At 41.8% G+C, this 19,555-nt stretch overlaps 1 protein-coding gene across 1 annotated transcript in view; it reads right to left on the bottom strand.

Annotated features, from left to right (window-relative positions):
- Window positions 1–4,382: 4,382 nt before the first annotated feature.
- The window catches only part of ANO2 (anoctamin 2), a 148,688-nt gene continuing 133,515 nt past the window's right edge, over window positions 4,383–19,555 (bottom strand). Inside the window, exons 23-25 of the mRNA XM_075859829.1 lie at window positions 19,227–19,408; window positions 12,999–13,104; window positions 4,383–4,664 (exon numbers count right to left, since the gene is read on the bottom strand). Coding sequence (XP_075715944.1) covers window positions 4,383–4,664; window positions 12,999–13,104; window positions 19,227–19,408 — 570 coding nt within the window. The remainder of the gene's footprint in view (window positions 4,665–12,998; window positions 13,105–19,226; window positions 19,409–19,555) is intronic.

The following is a 19,555-nucleotide window of genomic DNA, read 5'->3' as shown; positions in this document are numbered from 1 at the left end:
TCTGCTTAATATTGCAATTTTCCATAAAAGGATTAAATCCAACGCTGAAAAACAAACCTACATTAGTTCCATATAACAGGAGGGGGGCTAATTTCACTAAGGCAGTTCTGGCAAAGGCAACGTAGAGTTATGAAATAATAGAAGTGAAGGCTGTTGGTACCAGTAAGATTCTACATCAGAAGTTTAACCATTTGTTTTAGAATCATTGTGTTTTTGTTCCTAAAAAAATCTATTTGAGTAAATTCTCTTAGAAAAACTTCTAGGGAACACGGCATTGTAATATCACTTGACATGTAAGGCCATGGTTAAATATCGTAAAAAACCTGAAGTTCTTAAAGGGGTTGTTAAGGATTAAAAAAAAGGGTCTACTTCATTTTCAAAAACAGCGCCACTCTTGTACATGGGCTGTATCTGGTATTGCAGGTCATCTAACTGAAATAGGGTTGAGCTGCAACTCCAGACACAGCCCAAGATTAAGAGTGGCGCTGTTTCTGGAAATAAAGTAGATCCCTTGTTCTTATCCCGGACAACCCCTTTAAGTGCAATTCTTAAACAACCTATTCGCTTCCAAGTAAAATCTTTCGGCCATGGTTTTTCAGAAAGAATACAGACTCCTAAGGGGACCTAGACCTCTAAGAGGAGGAAATCCAGGCCAGAGCTGGCCACAGCTAGGTGGGTTTTCTTCAGGCTTGCTGGCTGTGTTTTACTGCCAAAGTGATCCCCCATTCCACCCATAGGTGGGATCTACGCATATAGAATAAATATCTTTGGCAATATCTTTGGCAGGAAAGCCCCGGTGAATGGATGATAGGTCTAATGGGTCAAGAACTCTTGAAAAGTTAAACCAAGATCTATGACCAATGAAAAAACGAGTATCTTCAATATCTGCCCGGAGCACTTGGCCCCCTTGGATCGAATATCGCCTTTCAGTATTCATACTTAGCGCTTTCCCTGAGTATCCTCCTTCCTTTATTCTCCCCCAATATTTCACCACTCACTTCTTTTGTCACTTCCAATTTCCTTCTTCTCTGTCCTTCCTCAGTCTTTGCTATGGACTATTTCTTTCTCTTGGTTCAAAGTTACCTCAAGTTTTGACAAGGGTGCATGGACTACCAGTGTAGCTAACACAGTAGTCAGACTGGTATGTTCCTAAATAGGGCAATTTTTACCTACTAAGGGCAACTAGGGCACATGTCACCACTTTTTATAAAGATTAAGGCTTATGCTTTTCTTGTGAAGGTAAGTCTTCTACAATGGGATTGCCACGGTGCCTATGCCATAGAACTCATGTTCCTACGATCAGTTTTGTCTCTTTCATACAAACAACAGGTTTTCTGAACACCTACACAGATTCCATCTCCTCTAACCACATGGTATGTGAGCAGCTACACGCCTGGTAAAATTTATTGGACCTCCTGGAGAATAATACAACATATGACCTTGGACACTTGACTAGCCTCCCACAACCGTTGCCAGCACATATTACACTTTTGGCCGGTCTACAGCACATGCCAGAGCCCTAGGGGTCATTTCAAGCCGCAGCTGCAAAGGGGAATTCCAGTTGATGTTTTCATGTTCGTTGGGATTGGTGTTAAATAACTTTTAGAAACGGCATTCATATTGTAAAAGTTTCTCTCTTATCCAAGCCACATACATAACATTTATCTCTATGATGGTAAAACAGTCGGTTTGCGTAACATCCCTGGAATTAATGAGTCTATATTAGGTCCTTGATATCAGACGTTATTTTTCCATAAATGGAAAACTTTTACTGAACATATGGATGACGCTCGTAAATCATAGTAAAGCCCACAGTGTTACTGTCCATATCAAGTTTTTGCTATGTAAGACTTGCTGAAAGGCCGTGTCACCTCTGTGACAACTATAATTGGTAGAGATTATCTCTTAAGATGTTGAAAACTAATACTAGAAACATTACATTTTAATATAGACCTTTGTGTTGTTTCATATATCATAAGAATAAATCCCATTAAAGGGGTTCTCCGCTCTGAACAGAGGTGTAACATAAAGCTCCTGGGCCCAAATACAAAATCTGTAACAGAGCCCCCACCTACTATTTGCCATTTATAATTCTAATGTCTTCTTATGTGGCAGAGGGACCCCCCTCAGGCACCTGGGCCCTGGTGTGGCTGCTACCTCTGAGCCCCCTATAGCTACACCCCCGGCTTTGGACAATCTATTTTTGTTAGAAAGGTCCCCACAACATTAAGCTGACCACAATTTTGATGTAAAGTTTGACCCTTAGAAAGAAGTCTCTTCTTTCTAACCCACCGATCACAGATGAAAGGGCAGATGGGAGTAACACAGGAATGCAGGATCAGACTACACAGGGTTTGTTTGTAGTCTGTAACCATGGAGACACATAGGCCTAGATAGGAGCTGTAGACACAAAATTGTAACCATAATGCACTAATTGTGAAAACAAACCTTTTGCTGCTCATAAATCCTGGGCAAAGTGTCCCCTAGGTGATAATGGTCTTTTCAAGTCATATTTCAATGCTATAGCCATTTCATGATTATTCAGGATTTATCATATTTACTGAAACTTAAAAGGGTTTAATTGAAGTTTAAAATAAGGTCCGTTTTTTCCAAATAACAGCGTGACCAGGCTGTGTCCGGTATTGCAACTCAGCCAGTTGTGTAACTACTGCTGTAGCAGCCATATCGGCTGCTATGGGGCCCACAGCATTTCTGGTGGCACCGCAAGCCACAGAATGTCCAGGGTCGCCACATTCAATAGTATCTGCCTCCTTAGGACGCAGATACTGTTGTACACTGCTCTGCCATGTAATAGACAACAGGCCTTGTGATGACGTCACTGGATCACGCTGGCCTACGCAAGGATCCCGTCGGCAATGATACATTGGAGCTTCTCTAGTCGTGGCGGGAATCGGGCCTAGATGTTGTTTAAAGTTTTTTTGTTTTATTTGTTTGGTGGGCACTATCTACAGTGGGGGCCGTATGGCGCTGCCTACAGTGGGGGAGGCTGTATAGCACAATCTACAGTGGGGGAGGCTGTATAGCGCAATCTACAGTGGGGGAGGCTGTATGGCGCTATCTACAGTGGGAAGGTTGTATGGCGCTATCTACAGTGGAAGGGCTATATGTCACTATCTAAGGTGGAGCTGTATGGCGCTATCTGGTGGGCGGCTGTATGGCGCAATCTGGAGGGGGGCTGTATGACACTATCTATAGGGGCGAGCTGGGGGCACAATCTACAAGGGGGAGGTGGGGGCATTATGTACAAGGGGGGCTGTATGGCACTGTCTACAAGGGGGACAGGGGCACACTCTACATCTGCCACTTAGTTTTAGCGATCAGTGAGTATCTCAGTGCCCGGACTGCCACCGATCAAAACTTCACACATGTCACCTAGACATGTCAAAAGTTTTTTAAAAGTAAAGAAAAAACCACGAGTAGCAAATCAAGAAAAAAATAGTTTATTACCCTCTCTGATCATACATCTTTTATTTCATCGATCCAGAAACCTGTGAAATGTCGTTACAATTTGCTATCGGATTTGAGTAAATCAATCTTGTTGTTCAGATATCAAAAGTTTCTTTGATACAATATCTCTAAGAACAAAAAATATAAAATTAGCCCTGAGGTTGTGATTTTTGGTTTCTTACTATACATTCACAAAAGAGCAGCCAATGGACCACACGTCATTACATACGGGCTCATTTTACGTGTCATCATTAGCATAACATAGTGATATGAGCAAGATGCCTTTAAAGCTATACATTCCCTTTTTTTTTTATTGGACAGCAGCTTTTTTTCTTAAAGGTACAGATTTTTTTTTTCCATTTACATACAAACATGCCTCTGAGTGCGACGTCCGATCTAGTTATGATTGTGTGAATGAGTCGTATATTTCATCGAGTACAGAAATGCTTACATCATATCATCTTTAAAAGCACAGCAGCAAGATTGTCGTAAACGTGCACCATATAGGAAATGTTCTCACACAATTTAAAGAAGTCCGCTCATTAAAAAAAATAATGAGCTTGGCTAGTTCTATCATTAAAAATAAAAATGTGGTCTTACTTTGCTCCCTACTCCATGCATTGTATTCAGCTCAGTGGTAGCCACACACATTACAGTAAATGAGCTGCTGGAGATCTATAGTACTCCGTTGTACTTAAGCTTGTCCGTGCCGTATGTTGCACCAGACGGTTCCTTAAATATTACAAAGCCTGCTTAAGATCGTTTGGAGACGTTTACGAGAAAATTAAGGGTTGTTTTCTCTTCCTTCATTCCACATGTTCTTCCATCTCCAATTTCAACATCATATGCTTTAATCGTACATGCATTTAGAATTTAGATTCTTTTTGTTACATGTCTACTAGGCTCACGAGGGGTCACACGTCCGTGTGGTGTGAGCTGAATGACGTAAAACTGCCACGTTGACTTCGACTGAACTGGCAGAAGCTGGCCGCTCGGCTACGCGGGCCCCTGTTTTCTGTCTTGCCACGCTGTTTGTCGTGCATGATAAAGTTTTCTATGAGTTGAAGTTTTTTATGTTCTTCTTTGAGAAAGACGTTGACGATCATACTTTTTTCTTTTTTGATTTGTTCACTTATGTCCTTTGGTATATCGGGTATTAGCCAGTCCACGACGGCGCTCAGGAACATGACCAGATTCTGAAGGAAACAAAAGGAAAAATAGATATGGTTATTAGTGGTAAGCAGGACTGGATGTGTTCTTCGACATAGAAGGCCTATCTTTAATGGTGGTATATGTTGAGACATTCGTAAGTGTTCTACATAGACTCAAGGAAACTTTTGAATAAGGAAAATTATTGAAAGTAGGAGGATTTTATTCTGAAAGTTTACAGCACCAGAATATGGGGGCCTACAATCCTGAGAAACATAATTACACGTCTGGAGAAAGCCCTACTCCTTGACTTGGCAACTGAAGTGTTCTGTTTTTCCAGTTGACGTTGTTATCCAACAATCCAGAAGAATGAGGATGCATTGTAATACCTCCAATAAACAAGAGTGGCGTTATTTTTGGAAGAACGCAGCCATTTTTTATTTTATACAACATCTTTAAGATTTCCATTGCCTTGTTACTGAACTGAACTATAAAGAGAGAAAATAACAAGTCTTTCCAAAAAGATTTCTCATTACTGCCAATCCAAGAAGTATAAATTAGGACAAAGAGACTTGTCTTCTATTTTTAATATTCCATAGGCAAGCCCCTTGATATCCCAACAACAGAACATAGTGGGTGTGAGGTCTATGGCTGCCATTAAACATAGACCATTTTGATTGTAATCTTCTCACTAAGCAAAAGATGCCCTCAGAACATCTTCAATTGTTTATTATCCATGTTCACGCTAAACTACTGGAAGAATTCTAGGCTTAAAATTGCATGTAGACCAATGTGGTCAACGTATAGTGGACTGAAGTTCAAGGCCACCTTTAAACCATGATCATAATCCAGCAAAAGCTATTGAGAAGCATTGACTGAGAATTATGGATGGTAGTGCTTTTCTAGCAGTAGCTTAAAGCACCTGTAGACCAATTGGACCACATGTCAAATCAATGTCGGTGCAGGGTCTATAGTTAACTTTAAATGTTGACTAACTGAAGATGGTCACAATACTGACACTAAGAAAAAGTCAGGAAAGAACCAATTGTGTGTCATGGATGCTAGTGCTTTTCTAGAAGGCAAAGCAAAATGGTCTGAGGCCCAAGTCCACCCGTAGACCAAGGTGGCCATAATCCTTTCACTAAGCAACAGTTTTCATCAGAGCAGCTTCGACTAAGTATTATGGATGGTAGTGCTTCTCCAATGTGGCCAAATGTTGGACCATCGTGGGTCCGAATTCTGTAGTTGACATTTAACGTAACCAAAGAAGCCGTCCAATGCGATCTACGAAGGTCTACAAAATTGATGTAGACACATTATACTTCACCCTCCGTAACACCAATAGTTAGCAGCTGATTAGACATGTACTTGGCTCCTACGATCAGGTAATTATTCTGAGACTTTCAGCTATAAATAGTCCTAACTTTATGCTTTTTAAACTTTCTTAATGCAGTTGGTAAAAAATTTGTAATTGTAGGTAATTATATGCAAATGACTAGCTGTAGTCAGAAACAGATGTCTGTGATCTGGCATTATCAAGGTTTTGTTTAAATATGGTATTACATTTCACTTGAAGTACAGATACTTCAGACTTCCGAGTATGGTGTTTTTACAATACAAAGGGGGAGTAGTATGACATTCAATATTTCAATGGAATCACATGTGGCCGTTAGATCATGAAAGTAGGAGAAACCGAGAGCTTTCATGGTACAATCACAAGAACCATGCTACTTAATTACCTATGGCATTCACTCATTAACTCCTCCGTTCAGTGCACTGATCCTTACCAACCAATCAACTATAGGCTTTAATCTGTTTGGTGGAAGAGCAAGAATCAAAGACAATGTCTGATTGATGGCCATGGCTCAATGCAAATTTTGTAACAGACGTGCAATGCCGATAAATAAATAAGCCTATATGAGTGTCAACCTGTTGGTTGCCAAGCCAGCAGGATGTCAATGATAGGAAGGGGGGGGGGGGCAACAATTTAAAAAGTCTCAGATTTGTAGCAAATCAGAGTGATTCAGAATTTTTAAAAATAATGGAGAGTAGAATTTTTAAGGATTCACTCTCATCTCAAGTGCCACGGACAGAGCAGCAGAAAGGTGGTGGACTCACTGGTTTTCTAAAAGACTTGGCTTTGGGCTATATCAGGGATGGAGTTTAAGTGATTGTCAGTTCTTCCTCCTAAAACCTCTGCAAGGAGAAATGGACTTTCCTCTGGGAATCCCCAGTTATCGGAGTAGTCTCTGATAGCAACAGCTGACTGCAAGCAGATAGGAATCCCAAAGAAAGGTACAAAAGAAAATAGGCAGAAGAGCAGTCATGCGAAACCAAAGGCAGGTCCGGAGGAGTACCTGTAAGATGGGAATCAGGCACAAGTCAGGGCAAGCAGCGATTAATAGAGGAAGTCAGGACCTATACGAGTCACCGATGAAGATTAATGAGAAGACAGGAAACATTCATGATCTTGAAGAAGAAGACTACTAATGAGTAAAAGTTGTAGGGTGGTAGGGACATCAACTCACCAAGTAAATACTTGTATTCTCCATGAAATAACAATTCTGGAACCTATTATTTTAGAAATTTGAGTTGTGCCGTTCCTCTGATATTCTGCCTGAAAATTAGGAATAAATTGACAACTAGGTGTTACCATTCACCTTGTCAAAGAGGCGTGTCCCTACACAATCTCAATCTGTCAGCACTGATTGGACAGTGTCAGTCTGTGTGGGGACATAGCCCGCACCCAGTTTTTATTCCATTCATAGATTTCTAGGAGGAATAACAGAGGGACGGAACAATGAACAGTTCTAATAAAAGGATTCTCCGGAATTGTTATTTTATGGGGAATACTATTACTTACTAAACCAGACACGTCAGGAGAGGTGACAGGTCCTCTTTAAATCATGGCTGCCACTTGGGCTTCTGCTTCCTATCTATAATACATAATCATCATGTCATTATACCATGACTTTTCACAAGGTAAACTTGTAACCCCCTCACTTGATTTCCCTCACTTAGCTCTCATCCATCGGCCACTCCTATATGAAAAAACATGGTGGTAGTATGACCAAAATTGTGAAAGACCATCAACAAGACTTTCGGTAGTTTATAACAAATTATTTATTATTCTAGCAAACTTCGGGTCGAGACTTTTTGGAATTAAAGCAAAGAGAATTAAATCATCCAATTCATGATGGCAGAGGTTTCACAAGACAGAACTTAGAGCTATTCAATTCATAAAATTTTATTGTAAATCGGTGCCAGAAACTAATTGTCGTCAATAATTCCGGAGATGTCTGTGGTTTCCGACTCGTTTGGTTGGGTTTGGTACTCTCTGCTCAAGATTCCAGCTAATAAAATATTTCATTTGAGAGGACTAATGAGCAAATATGCTAATGGTTCATAAATCTCCCAACACACGCAAATGATGGATTTGTTAAAAACATTCAGTAACGTGGTGGAAGTGCGAAGATTCGGACACTTTTACAAGAGAGAATGGAGTTGTTTTTTTTAGAAAATACAGCAACCTGGGGACAACATGTGCACTGATCTATAGCAGTCAATAAGAACATTGCTTTCATATGATCTTAGAGTAGATACTAATGTAACATGACAACATACATAGAGAAGAGGGAACCTTTCCTGATGAAGGTGCATATCACTATACCCAACCACCCTGGGACAGGAGAACACCTTCAGTGGCGTAACTGCCGCTATAGCAGCCGTAGCGGCTGCTGCGGGGCCCGCAGCATGAAGTGGCCCGTGATGCCCGCCGGCACAGCCCCCCCTCCCATGGCCGGAGGCTCCGCTAGTAGCCGCTATGGCTGCTATAGCGTGACACCACTGAAGGGGTTGTTCCTACAAAAGACATGCATCCCCTATCCACAGGACAGGGGATACATGTGGGATTGCTGGGACGCCCAGCGATAAGGAGAACGGGGGACCGAAAGTCCCCCGAAGTTCTCCATGACAAACCTCGGACTTCCGGAGTCTATCTGCAGCTCCATAGAAATGATTTGCGCACCGGTCGCGCTTGCGCGCATGCGTGACCAGCGCTCCTTTCATTTTTATTGAACTGTGCAGACTCCGGAAGTCAGAGGTTTGTCATGGAAGAACTTCGGGGGACTTTCGGTCCCCTGTTCTCCTTATCGCTGCCAGCGATCACACATGTATCCCCTGTCTACAGGGGAGGGCTGTATGGTGTTATCTACAGGGGAGGGCTGTATGGCGTTATCTACAGGGGAGGGCTGTATGGCGTTATCTACAGGGGGGACTCTGTATGGCGTTATCTACAGAGGGAGGGCTGTATGGCGTTATCTACAGGGGGGACTCTGTATGGCGTTATCTACAGGGGGGACTCTGTATGGCGTTATCTACAGGGGGGACTCTGTATGGCGTTATCTACAGGGGGGACTCTGTATGGCGTTATCTACAAGGGGGGTCTGTATGGCGTTATCTACAGGGGGGGTCTGTATGGCGTTATCTACAGGGGGCTGTAAGTCGTTATCTACAGGGAGGGCTGTATGGCGTTATCTACAGGGGGGACTCTGTATGGCGTTATCTACAGGGGGCTGTATGGCGTTATCTACAGGGGGGACTCTGTATGGCGTTAGCTACAGGGGGGACTCTGTATGGCGTTATCTACAGGGGGGTCTGTATGGCGTTATCTACAGGGGCTGTATGGCGTTATCTACAGGGGGGTCTGTATGGCGTTATCTACAGGGGACTCTGTATGGCGTTATCTACAGGGGGCTTTATGGCGTTATCTACAGGGGGGCTGTATGGCGTTATCTACAGAGGGTGTCTGTATGGCGTTATCTACAGGGGGATCTGTATGGCGTTATCTACAGGGGGCTGTATGGCGTTATCTACAGGGGGCTGTATGGCGTTATCTACAGGGGGGATCTGTATGGCGTTATCTACAGGAGGGGCTGTATGGCATTATGTACAGGGGGCTGTAAGGCGTTATCTACAGGAGGGGCTGTATGGCATTATCTACAGGGGCTGTGTATGGTGCTATCTATAGGGGGCGCTGTGTGATGGAATCTATAGGGAGGCACTATCTACAAGGGGGGGTTGTGTGATACCCAGCAGAGGGGGGGGGGGGGTCCCAGTCAAAAGTTTGCTATGGGGCCCAGTCTTTCCTAGTTACGCTCCTGCCTCTGTTAGTTATGAGTATGAGGACTTTGGAGAGGGACTAACATGGAGCTGTTCTCAGTACCAATGGAGAAGCGGGGAAGGGGCCAACCCATTTGTTACCCTTTCCTGGGTTCCATAGGAGGCAAAGGTGCTGCCTCCATGATACATAAGAAATACAGTTTTGGTCAGAAGTTGATGTCTTTTTTCTGCCCTGAGGATATCTGTATGCACAAATCTGATGTAAAACAGTCGGATACATCCAATCTGGACTTTTATGTATCTAAATCCATAGTAAAATCTAACATTTTAAGCCCCCCAACCCATGTCCTGAGAGTAGGGTTAACTTAAAGCTGCTGTGCCCCAAAGCAAAATCAGTAGCAGGGCCCTCAAATATGATGCGTCGTTTATAGTACTGGACAGAAGGACCTTTTGGGCACTCTAAGCCTCTCGGGCCCGAGTTTGACCACAACTTCTGCTCCCCTTATCATTACACCACTGGCAACATCACAGTAAGGTCAATAGATTTGGCCAGCCAATTGTCTCTATTGAATGTATAAAATCACGTTCAGGATTTTGCCGGCCTTTAGCATTAAACAAACAAAAGGGGTCTACACAGACCGAATCCTTTTCTCTATCCCCTGTACGGTCTCATCACTCAAACAGTAAATATCTGCAGTGTTTATTATAGCTATAAACCGCCCTGATGCTGAACAGAAAGTTAACAGAGTCTGTTTGTGTAGCGTCCATGACCGCGGATCGTCGGGATTATTCACCGCCCGACGGCTGCAGCCCTGGATCTGTGCGTGATGGCCCGCATCTCCACCCCAGGTCCGCTCCAGTCCGCTGTGTCCCGTAAGTTTGTTGAACGTTTAGTTACCCTTTAATAGTTATCTAACCTGTGCCATGTACAATGACTAGAGATGAGCAAGTTTACGTTAGCTTTGTTTAATGGAAAATTCAGAAAACTTTTTGTGTTTTAATTCCTCACCACTTTCAAGATCTCTGTTTGCTATCAGTGAATCGGAACATTCTTGTACATCCAGTGGCTCAAAACAACTGGTACAAATCTAATACTAGTCACAGCTGCGATTTTGCTACTATTGCATAGAGGTAATCCTCTATAAGGGCTCATTCAGACGAGCGTAAAACTCGTTCGTGTGCTATGCGTGAAAATCACGCACAGCCCACTCATCCATTGATTTCAATGGGCCCGTTCACACATGCAGGAATTTTCACACAGCGAGAGTCCGTTGCGTAAAACTCACTGTATGTCCTATGTTGGTGCCTTTTCCACGCACCTATCGTCTATTGAAGTCAATGGGTGCGTGAAAATCACGCACAGCACACGGATGCACATCCGTGTGCTGTGCGTGATTTGCGCATCAATTCAATTGAAAATAATAATGAAAAAAAAAGATGTGCTTTGCGAGTGCTTAAATAACGCAGGCCCCTCGCAAAGCACACTGATGCATAACGGACAAAATTCACGAGCGTTTTTCACGCGCGTGAAGTTGATACGCTCATGTGAATGTATGGATTCCAGGATCTTAGATTTCACATACACCAACACATTGTAGCAAACTATCAGCACAACGACGTATGCTGTTGATGTATTTTGCTCACAGGGGATTGCTTTCACTGGATACAATTGTAACAAACTCTCATCTGTGAGAAATACTAGGTCTGTACATGTTTCCAGTCTCTCAATGCAAGTATGAATGGCTCCATTCACTGACAGCAAGCAGAGATCATGAAAACGGTGAGCCATTACAAAATTAGGTATATTAGAAAGTTGTAGCACTCTTGTCCTGCATTTGAACCCAACCAGGGGAAACATCTACATGTGTATGTTCTCCTCTAAGATTGTGTAGGTTTTTTCTCAAGTTCTAAAAACAAATGAATAGGGCACTGGTGTCCTATCACCCTCCGTGCCCTAATGTGTGTTTATCATTACCCTATTGGCCCTGATATGTGGATTGCCTATTACCCTACTGATCGTAATATGTGGACTTCCTGTTATCCTACTGGTCCTAATGTATGGATTTCCTATTTCCCTACTGGCTGTTATGTGTGGATTTCCTATTATCCCACTGGCCTTAGTGTGTTGCGTTCCTATTACCCTACTGGTCCTAGTATGTGGATTTCCTATTACCCTACTGGCCTAAGTGTGTTGCGTTCCTATTACCGTACTGATCCTAGTATGTGGATTTCCTATTACCCTACTGACCTTAGTGTGTTGCGTTCCTATTACCCTACTGGTCCTATTATGTGGATTCCCTATTACCCTACTGATCCTAGTATGTGGATTTCCTATTACCCTACTGGCCTAAGTGTGTGACTTTCCTATTACCGTACTGATCCTAGTTATCCCAATGACCTTACCCTACAGACCCTTATGTGGTTTTCTTATTATACCATTGGCCCTAAAGTTTGGCTTTCCTCCAACCCTACTGGCCGTAGTGTTTGGCTTTCCCACTACCCTACTGACCCTAGTCTGGCTCTCTGTTTAACCTATTGGCCCTAAAATATCCATTTCCTTATACAATACTGGCCTAAGCGTGTGGATTTCCTATTATCCTACTGATCCTAGTATGTGGATTTCTTATTACCCTACTGATCCTAGTATGTGGATTTCCTATTATCCTACTGATCCTAGTATGTGGATTTCCTATTATCCTACTGATCCTAGTATGTGGATTTCCTATTACCCTACTGATCCTATTATGTGGATTTCCTATTACCCTACTGATCCTAGTATGTGGATTTCCTATTATTCTATTGATCCTAGTATGTGGATTTCCTATTATCCTACTGATCCTAGTATGTGGATTTCCTATTACCCTACTGATCCTAGTATGTGGATTTCCTATTATTCTACTGACCCTATTATGTGGATTTCCTATTACCCTACTGATCCTAGTATGTGGATTTCCTATTATCCTACTGATCCTAGTATGTGGATTTCCTATTACCCTACTGATCCTAGTATGTGGATTTCCTATTATCCTACTGATCCTAGTATGTGGATTTCCTATTACCCTACTGATCCTAGTATGTGGATTTTCTATTATTCTACAGACCCTAGTGGGTGTGTGAACTAGTGAAATTAGATTGTAAGCCCCGCAGGAAACAGAGTTTGATATGAGTGGATATAGTTTCTGTACATGGTAATCCTATATTAATATCATCAAAAAAAGTAAAGGAAAAATGTAATTTATGTTATTTCTTAATACGCTTACTTGAAAAAGAATGACGAAAGCCAGACGCACAGCTAGGACGGTCCAATATTGTTTAGAAAAGTCATATTGATTGAAAGACCACGGAGGTTCTCGGTAATCCTTATATCTACAGAGAGAGAAAATTGAATTGAGCGTAGCTTGTTTAGAGGATGGTACAATTATAATGAATCCTATCTGAGTCTCATTAATCAGGACTGAGGAGGACTGATGTCAATTTGGTTCCTCTGAAAACTTGTTTACTTCAATGAATCTCCTGATCACAACTTTTTTTCTTTCAATGAAATACAGATGTAACAAAGATGTTTAGAAATTCTATTTTTTTAACGTGGATATAATTCGCCCTTACGTATTCGCTCAGTTTATTTACATACAGAGTGTGTGTATTAATGTTGCATGAAATGTTGATGACCTTAGGCACCTCCAGGGAGGGTGCTGGGACCTTTTATTCTGCGACCCCTGTAGATCAGATATTGATGTCATATTCATTCTGTCGGTTGTCTGGTTTAGAAAACCCCCTCAAATACGCAATTAGGGCATTTTAAATTAAAGAGGCTCTGTCACCAGATTATAAGTGCCCTATGTCCTACCCAATCTGATCGGCGCTGTAATGTAGATAACAGCAGTGGTTTTTATTTTGAAAAACAATCATTTTTGACCAAGTTATGAACAATTTTAGATTTATGCTAATTAGTTTCTTAGTAGACAACTGGGCGTGTTTTTACTTTTTACCAACACATTGTACAGAAGAGTGTATGACGCTGACCAATCAATGACCAATCAGCGTCATACATTTCTCATCATTCCAGCGCAGCTTGTTTCCCTGCACAGCGTGAGTGAGTCCCACAGAAACGTTACCGAAGTGTCGGGAGTGTGAATAGACATCGCATCCTGGCTGGAGGCGATGTCTATTCACTCTTAAGGCACTTCGGTAACGTTTCTGTGGGAGTATGTGACAGCACAGCGTGATCTCGCGAGATCATGCTGTGCAATGAAAGAAGCTGGGCTGGAACGATGAGAAGTGTATGACGCTGATTGGTCTGATTGGTCACTGATTGGTCAGCGTCATACACTTCTCTTTACAACGCCCACTTAGTCAAAAGGTAAAAAACACCCAGTTGTCTATTAAGAAACGAATTAGCCTAAATCTAAAATTGTTCATAACTTGGTAAAAAAATGATCGTTTTTCAAAACAAAAACCACTGTTGTTATCTACATTACAGCGCCGATCAGATTATGTAGGAGATAGGGCACTTATAATCTGGTGACAGAGCCATTTTAATAAAATAAAGTTTTTTATTTGGGACCTTTATCAACCAGCAGACTATCATAAGCAATTACCAAAAGACCATAGCTAAAAACAGCAACTCTCTGAAAGACCCGGCATGTCCAAATATACATTATGCATTGATTTCAATAGACACCATGTAATACTTAATTTCGCATATGGAGGCACTGTGTGGGAATTGAACACTTGCTGTTCAACGTCCCTAAAATTAAAAGACAGGCTTGATTTACCTATAGGCCAAGTTTGGACTGATGACCACGGGAAAGTGAAGTAGGCAACCTCATATAGAAGGGACAACCTGAGACAACTGTACGTTGGGACCTAGAGTATTAATGCTACAGCAATGAGACTTTAACCTCAAGTAAGGATGATCTGCCACAACAAAATAATTGTATTTTCCTGTGGTAATGGATTTTGAAGCTCTCAGAGGTGATCTTGTCTTCCTATAGATCAGGGGTGTCAAACTCATTTTCACCAAGGGCCACATCAACCTTCTGGTTGCCTTCAAAGAGCCGATTGTAACTGTAAGACAGCCCCCTGTAGGGAGCGCCACACACAGCCCCCTGCAGATAGGCCAACACACACAGCCCCCTGTAGATAGCCCAACACACAAAGCCCCCTGTAGATAGCGCCACACACACAGCCCACTGTAGATAGCGCCACACACACAGCCCCCTGCAGATAGGCCAACACACACAGCCCCCCTGTAGATAGCCCAACACACAAAGCCCCCTGTAGATAGTGTCACACACACAGCACCCTGTAGATAGCCCAACACACACAGCCCCCTGTAGATAGCCCCACACACACAGCCCCCTATAGATAGCACCACAGATGAGGTCAGGTGACTCAGGTCAGGTGACTGGAGTGGTCCACTCCCGGCACTGACCTCAATCAGACTTACTCACTTGGCCGCGGCCTTCATATTTTCAAATTGAAAATATGCCCGCGGCCGCCTACTCTTCCCTTTGCACTGCGCATGTCCTTATTGGCGCATGCTCAGTGTAATGTTCCGGAATGACTAAATCCCGGACGGTGCTTTTTTCTGCCGAACACTACGGACAGCAAAAAAAAAACACCTGTTTTTGTAGTCCTGCTGTTGTGGCACTGCATGTAAAAACCTGACTCAGGTTTTTACATGCAGCAGACCTCGCGGGCAACATAAAATAAGATGGTGGGCCGGATTTGGCCCGCGGGCCTTATGTTTGACATGTGTGCTCAGGAACATGATATCTCGATCACTTGTATGGAGCCATATCATGATCCGCTTCATCCTATGTATGTACAGGATAAGGACACCCTCTGTTAGCTATTACTTGACGCTGTAGGGGAAAAATTGGATGGTCACCATTTCTTGGGTATCCTGAACAATAGGAGACAGGAAGGGGAAACCCTAAAGCCTAATTCACATGACTGTGTTCGGTCCGTGATCTACGGTCCGGATGTCGGCCGTTCCCAGACCGAACACAGTGCAGAGAGGAACGCTACAAGTATCATAGTTACAAGGTTCAGATAGCACTAGGTAATGGCGTGGGTGCATTAGTAGGGGCTCAACCCGATCCAATAGAGAAAAAGTACTATGCACACCAATATGGAGTTATTCATCCAAACAAATAATTTATTTATAGCCAGTGACAGTGCGATGTTTGGGTCAATACTATGACCTTCCTCAGGCACATTCGTCAATGCTTTATCCTGCGTGGATGGCGCTGTAAGCTTGGCGGGTAACCGCTATAGTGAGGCGCCATATATCATGGACCAAACACGGGCATGTGAATTAGGCCTAAAAAGGAAAAATCCTGGAGCACCAAGTAGGTACAAATTTTTCTAGGGTATGAGATCCGCCTAACCCATGCAGAATTTCTTGCCTTTGTTTTTTGAAATTTCTCTATTCCAACACCCAAATTTTTTCAATAAAAATTATTTTTGAGCGTTTTTATATTAACGAAAAGAAAAAAAAATACAAAAAGTTGACAAACTACCAAGAGAAGAACTGTAGAACATTGCTACAGCTGCTACCTACAAGCCATGTACAGATCTAGTGTATGACCCATAATGTCAAACGTGCCTCACCCTGCAGTGGTTTATAAAACCGAATACGGAACCAGAAATTTTCGGAGAAACCATGTTAAAATGATGTCATGGCTGAAAAGAGCAGAAAATACAATGGAAGCTGGGTTCATCTGAAATGTGGTTTTGGTTGGAAGCTGAGAGACATGCAGGACAGCTCTTGTCTAAATTAGATGTCATTCATTCCGTGTATGTCGGCGCAACAGATAAATGTAATTATCTGCCTCAATAAACATGACAGGTGCTAATAAATGTTAGCAAATATCTCAGACAGTTGTGTTCAAGCACTGAGATAATTAATGTCTAGAAATGTTTTATGTAACCAAAGGGGCTTTTCCAACGTAGGTTTTTTTCTAATTTATTTTCTTACCATTTAAAGGGGGTTTCCAGGACTGATACATCGATGACATTTCTTTAGCAGGTCATCAATGTTTAATCGGTGGGGGTCCGATGTTGAGTTAGACTGAGCTATGTACAGATGAGCTGCTGCACCACTGTTTACAATGAGGGGGATTAAAAACGTCACTCTGCTGACTGGTGAGGGTCACGTGGGTCAGACACCTACCGATACAACATTGATGGCCATTAATGTAAATCCCAGAATACCCTTTTAATTTTTGTATTTGTTTTTTTTACGTGTTATTTGAGCTGGGTATGGGTATAAAGGGGTTCTCCAGGATCTTAATAGGTTGCCTCACAAAAACAGTTGAAGCTGGCCCGGCGATCACTTGATCGCTGTGGGCGTGGCTTCAGAAATCCCCAGGAGTCAGCTCTTATCATTGGAGGAAGCTACAACTGGCCATTCAAATGTATGTTTAACCATATAATACATGACTGTGTCCGGTCCACAAGCGCTTCCCTGACTCATAGATAGTGTTCTCGGGTGAGGAACCCCCTTACATGATGTCAAAATCCATATGGAAAAGCCACATTGCAGCAGAAAAGTCTCTGAGATTTCAACAGGAGATTTCAGGCAAATGTGTTAATGTTAAAAATGACTTCAGGATCAGGCTCAATGATTTCAATTAGATTAAATAAAGTGGCGTTACTTTTTAATAGAAAATAGATCATGTTTATAAATTGGGTTAATTTTGCCTATACTGTATCACCAACAGGTCTGGCTTTTTATGAACATCCTGCATCAGTCCATAGGAAATTGCTGTTAACAAGATATTAATTGAAAGGAATGCCCCCAAAAAAAAGTTCTGAACGTTTAGAGGCGACTCGGAGCCACAGTTTTTTGACAGATGGTTTTAATAGTGTGTCTTATTTGCCTTATCCTGGAGGGATTGAGTCACAAGTATTATTGTGCTGCTACTTTAATTAATGTAGGTGTCTAAGAGGGGGTCACGTGGTCTGCGGAAAACAGGCAGTGCCCCATGGAACAATTTAGACTTGAAGTTAATTATAGAAGTACAGACAAACTCCATCACTTCAAACCTAATTATAATTATAGTCTTGTCAGCCGTACACTGTCCCATCCAGATTCACTTGAAATCCTATAAAAGAGGATTAAGAATTTAACTTTTTGGAATTTTTATTTTTTTATTGTAGCTGCAAGTTAAATGAAAAATAGTTAACCCTGTAATTTTGTCTTGAACATTTAAAGCTCGCTACTCTTTTAAGAAAGCAAATAAATGGGGCTCTGAGTTTTCCTATTTACAAAGGGGCTCAGGTACCAAAATAAGACAGAAAAATAAGAACAGAAGATGAACTATTTTGTTAAATAGGAATGTAGCACAACTGCAGTATCAGAGATTTTTATACAATAGGCACCGGACATAAAAAAAAAAAACGCCAAAATAAACAATAAAAAATGTACTTCTATGGGAGAGTGTAGTGAGCGTGCTCTGTGACGTGTGCAGGAAGGGGAAGGAGGGAGGAGGAGCTCAGCTTTCCCCATCACCTATTGTCAATAGGGTGATTCAGCTTTATAATAGAGGTGTTACCTTTTATTGTAATCCTACCCAAAATGACTTCAATTATATCAACATGGAACATATATATATATATATATATATATATATATATACACATATATATTTATATTCATAAGATATATATATTTTTTTAAAGGGACACTCAAGCCAATTTGCTTTACTTTGAAAAAACAACAGATAAAAAAATATTATGAATCCATATCCTCCACATGTCAATGAATGTTAAAAGCATGGATCCTTAACACAGGCTCCACTGATTTCTATGGGGTGAATACAAACCTGTACCTTCTCTATTTGCTGCAAATCAGCTTTAATCTGTGGGGAATAATATGGAACCAAGTGTTTTAATTGCCTGCAGCACCACCACAGGAGGAATGAAGCATTACACAGTTCCTATTAAACTCAATGTAATGTATGGACATGTTGTGTTCTCCAGAGTGAGAGACACTCTATATAACTGATCTCCTATTTGGCTAATAGATAAGGGTCCAGTACACAGGACTCCACTCTATCAATCCAGAATTTCCTAATAGGGTAAATAAAAATGGGTTTTCGAAATGAGGCAACTCCTTTAAATTTCCCTTTAGGGTCCTGTCATAGGATTCCCTCAGATGCAAAAGCCTTTAATCCCATTAGTTTTAGATGCATCCAATTGATTATAGATTTAGGGTTGTATGAGATTAAAATCAAGGGTTTGCTTTTCAGTAGCAGCGCCACTTTTGTCTGTGGGCTGCATTTGGTATTACAGGTCAGTAGTCAGCTGAGCTGCAATACCACACGTTATCTATGGACAAGAGTGGCACTGTTTCTTCAAAACATATAAATGCTTTTAATTCATGTTAATAGGGTAAATTATCCCAAACATTTATTGCTGGTACTTTTAGATACCATCACCAATTTCAGAAACCTGTAAAGAATCTCATGCAACGTTACCTGCAAAACACAACATCTTGTGCAAACTGTGAGTTTTCAGGTTGGGTTCCGGGTTTCAGGTGACTGACATTGAAATATGAGAGGGTATGATTGATAAAGCCATGCATGGTTCCATTTTGACTGTACATATACTGATACACAAGGCGTGGGATGAAGTCGGATGTGACAGATATGACAAATGCCTGGAGACAAAAAAACGACTCAGTGAAGACAGTTATTCGACTAATCATTTAATGACCACAAGATACTATATCTTTAAGACGCAATGATGGAAGACGGTGAAACACTCTTTGTGTTGGTGTTTAGAAGTGTGAAAAAATATTATTTGT

The sequence above is a fragment of the Rhinoderma darwinii genome, chromosome 3 (genome assembly GCF_050947455.1).
Source record: "Rhinoderma darwinii isolate aRhiDar2 chromosome 3, aRhiDar2.hap1, whole genome shotgun sequence".
Lineage (NCBI taxonomy): Eukaryota > Metazoa > Chordata > Amphibia > Anura > Rhinodermatidae > Rhinoderma > Rhinoderma darwinii.
This window is presented reverse-complemented; position numbering and strand designations above follow the sequence as displayed.